The sequence below is a fragment of the Bombus impatiens genome, unplaced genomic scaffold (genome assembly GCF_000188095.3).
Source record: "Bombus impatiens unplaced genomic scaffold, BIMP_2.2 scf_0389, whole genome shotgun sequence".
NCBI classification, from domain to species: domain Eukaryota; kingdom Metazoa; phylum Arthropoda; class Insecta; order Hymenoptera; family Apidae; genus Bombus; species Bombus impatiens.
This window is the reverse complement of record NT_176808.1, coordinates 2,387,015-2,390,475: the sequence shown is the minus strand read 5'-3', so window position 1 is coordinate 2,390,475 and position 3,461 is coordinate 2,387,015. Positions and strand designations below refer to the sequence as shown.

Genomic DNA, 3,461 nt, shown 5'->3' with positions numbered 1-3,461 from the left:
GCCAACGATAATTAACGCGCGAGCGTCGTCGATTATCGCGCGGCCGCGTTTCGACGACGTTGCAGGCGCGGCAGTTACGGCACAAACACCTCGCGGCGCGAGACTTTCGCAGCGGCCACGCGTATTCTCACGCGCAACGCGGCGCAACGAAAGCGAACGGAACGGCACTGCGAGTTGGACGCGCGCGAGCCTCGATCACTGGGACCGCGTTCGCTTTCGAGCGATCGAACCGCCTGAACCGCGCTGAATTTTTCGGGGTTTACTGCCTTTAGGCCCGGTCCGTTTCTCCCTCCCTTCGGGGCTTAAATTGACCCGTCGTTCTCGATCCACCCATCCCCCCATGCGGCCCACGCCTCCCTCTCTGTTCTGCTCTCCATTGCTGGCAAACGCCCCCCACCTCCCATTCCATCCCATTCCATGCCATCCCATGCCATCCAACCCTCGCCTCCTCCCCGTCCCGCACCTCGCCTCGCCTCACCTTGCCACACAGCTTCCAACCTTTTTACCCCGTACTACCCTGCTTCCGCCTCCTCCGCCTCCTTCTTCTCTCCTCCACCTCGTCCTCCTCTCACGGTCCCTCCCCGAGTCACCTCCTCCTCTCACCCCCTTTTTATCCTGCTCTCCCTCACGCGCACCACTCATTATAGTTCCTCCCTCCACTACAACCATCCTCCCTCACCCCTTTACTGCTCTTCGCAGTCCGCTTCAACCCGCTTCGTATCCCACCTCCACACCCTCCTGCACGCCACCACCCTCCACCCGATCCACTGCTCTACCGCAACCCCGGGAAAACCCTGGAAAATCCAGCAGCGTACACCTAACTTCACCCTGTATATACCACCTATGTGTGGTGGAAGAACGTGAGTGCGCGTCCGCGCACCTCTATGTGCACAGTTATATGCATGTATGTACTTTGTATTTCTACCCTATGTACGGGGCCACTACGAGCACCGCATATACACGGCCGTAAAATGGACACGCGTGCGTGCGTGCGCGCTGTCTAATAGGCACACATAGCTTAGTCGGTGAGCGCGCGAGATCGTTTGAAGGTCGATCGAGCGCGGGCCTACGTACGTTTCGTCCAAGAATCCTCCTTCCGCCGTTCTTTCCATTACGCGCCGCGAAAACACAGCCAGAGACTCGCCACCAACCTCCAGAGATCTTTTTCCCCATCGAGATCGATTTCAATCGAGACCGTATAAAGGGCCTTTAACCCTCGAACGACCGAATTACGCGTGTTCGCGTTCCTTACTTTCTAACTGGTAATTACGTATTTTATTATCGCACACCGCGTTTACGCGCGATCTCTCACGCACGATCATCTTTCTTGCGACATTCTCTTTCCCGAATCTACGATCTCGAGGAGTGGACAATTTTACGCCGATTTTCTATTTCACGCGATTAGAGACGCGGCGTGTACGACGTGTATCTCTGACTGTACGAAACGAGTTCCATTCTTCGCGTAAGTATCGTCGTGTCGCGTAGACGTAAAAAGCCACGTTAATCGGTTATTCGGTTTATCGCCGTGAAACAAAGTATTGGAAACTGTGGCGGCAACGACTGATCCAGGCTGCGCGAGAGTTAAAAAGGCCGATGGTGCGAGTCGAATGATCACCGGATCGAGGAAGCCTATGGATGCTTGGTGGAATAGCCGTTTCGTTTAAAACGGAGAAAAAAAGAAAAGCGACTTGTGGACGATGCCGCTTCTCAGCGAGATCAGCGAAGCGTAGGCGGCGAGCAGAGACGTTAAACGAGCGAAGCAACGAATCAAGCAGCGACAAGACGGTTGCTTGGCTACGCGTTTGCGTTGTCGAGAGTCGTCGTTCCCCGCTTGGTTAGAAGCCGCGTTAAAAATAACCGGTGATCGTTGTTCGGTCGATCGCGCCGAGCACGCATCAAGGCAAGGAAAATAGGGGGAACGACCGAGTTTTTCGATGAGCATTACGCGCCAACCGGCTTGGGTAATTTGCGTTCCAACGAGCCGCTTCTCGTTACTGTTAATCGCGTTCGCGGATCTTGCGCGATTTCTCTTAACGCGACGCAACGCCGCGTCGTTGAGAACGAAGGCCACGTTACGCGTAATCGCGACCAAAATCGAGAAAGCATTCGCGATACATCTTTTCTTGCCGCTCTCCAGGGAACGTGGTACGCTCGTGTGTTCCGCAGATGTTGTCGAGAGTAGTGGAACAATAGGTTTTACGGTAAGAAGACAGAGATCGAGAGTTCAACTCACAGAAATGGTTTCCCGGTCCGGCGTAGTGGTGGCCCTTGTAAGCGGCGAACAGTCCCGGGTTGATTCCAATCTGTGACAAAAATCGATCCCATTAACTTCAAGCCGGATAGACTCTCGGGTCGAGGAGCATGGAGATCCTGGCGATCGTGGTCACCGATCTCGTTGTTGGTCGTAAGCGGATCGCGAACCTTCTTCCACGTTCGTCCGCGAACGGCGATAACCACGCGGAAATCATGGCAATACGCTTAATTTAGGTTTATCGGCTGTTCGTCGATTTATTCCCGCTCGAAATACTCGTTACGAAGGCGCGCTGCTTCAATCTCCCACAGATCATTACGCGGTAGGCTTATTTCCAACTAGTTTCCGTACCCGACGATGGGATTATTGTCTTGGCAGGTTTGTTCGGCGGACGTCGTTCGAAGCGACTCGTCCTCGTTTCTCGATGTTTCCCGCCTCCACGCCTTTCGTCGCGTCGAAATCTCTCTTGCTAGCGAGAAACTTTGTACGCCGTTAGCTTGGACGCTCCGACCATCGATCGATCGTTTCTCTGCCGAAAACGCGGCGAAAGTAGCATCGGCTAAGCCGCTAGTTGCCGGGCCACGCGTAATTTTCGTCCTCGGTCGAAAGGTTCTCGCGAGGAGAACGTGACGAACGTGGAAGATAACGATCCTGCTGAACACGTTGGCGTTCGCTGTTTCGTACGGTCAATTCCTTTCCCGGCGCGAAACACGCGTACACGGATTTCACATACATCGTTCTTAGCCGCGATTATGCAACGCGGTAGAGACAGGTGTGGTAGTACCTGTTGCGCAACCACATTATCTTCGCTCTTCGCTCCGTCGGTTGAACAATTAATAACGACAAAGTCCAAGGATACGTGACAGGGACGCTGTCGGACACGTTCGTCCTCGCGTTTCTTCCCGCTTTTCGTTTATTCTCTGCCAACGACTTTATCGCGGTAGCCACTGATCACCGATATCCGTCCCGATTATTATACGCGACAACGCTTGTTGTCTTTCCGTTCGTTGTTCACCAACGATAGACACCGATCGTAACTTTTTACACTTTTCTCGGTCAGAGTAACCGAAGCCTCGGGCGTCGACCAAGTACGTGTTATTTTTCTCGAGAGGGACGGTAATAAAAAATAAGGATAAAAAAATAGCGAGCAGGAAAAAGTTGTTTTTTTTTTTTTTTTTTTTTTAAAAAAAAAAAAAACACAAAAAACGAA

The 3,461-nt window shown here is 52.9% G+C and overlaps 2 protein-coding genes across 2 annotated transcripts in view; one reads left to right on the top strand and one right to left on the bottom strand.

The window, feature by feature from the left end:
* Positions 1-3,461, top strand: part of LOC100746538 — a 67,910-nt gene that overhangs the window by 10,418 nt on the left and 54,031 nt on the right. The window lies entirely within an intron of this gene.
* The window catches only part of LOC100741428 (probable serine/threonine-protein kinase yakA), a 56,817-nt gene that overhangs the window by 17,883 nt on the left and 35,473 nt on the right, over positions 1-3,461 (bottom strand). Inside the window, exon 6 of the mRNA XM_003490031.4 lies at positions 2,234-2,303. Within this exon, the coding sequence (XP_003490079.1) occupies positions 2,234-2,303 (70 nt within the window). The remainder of the gene's footprint in view (positions 1-2,233; positions 2,304-3,461) is intronic.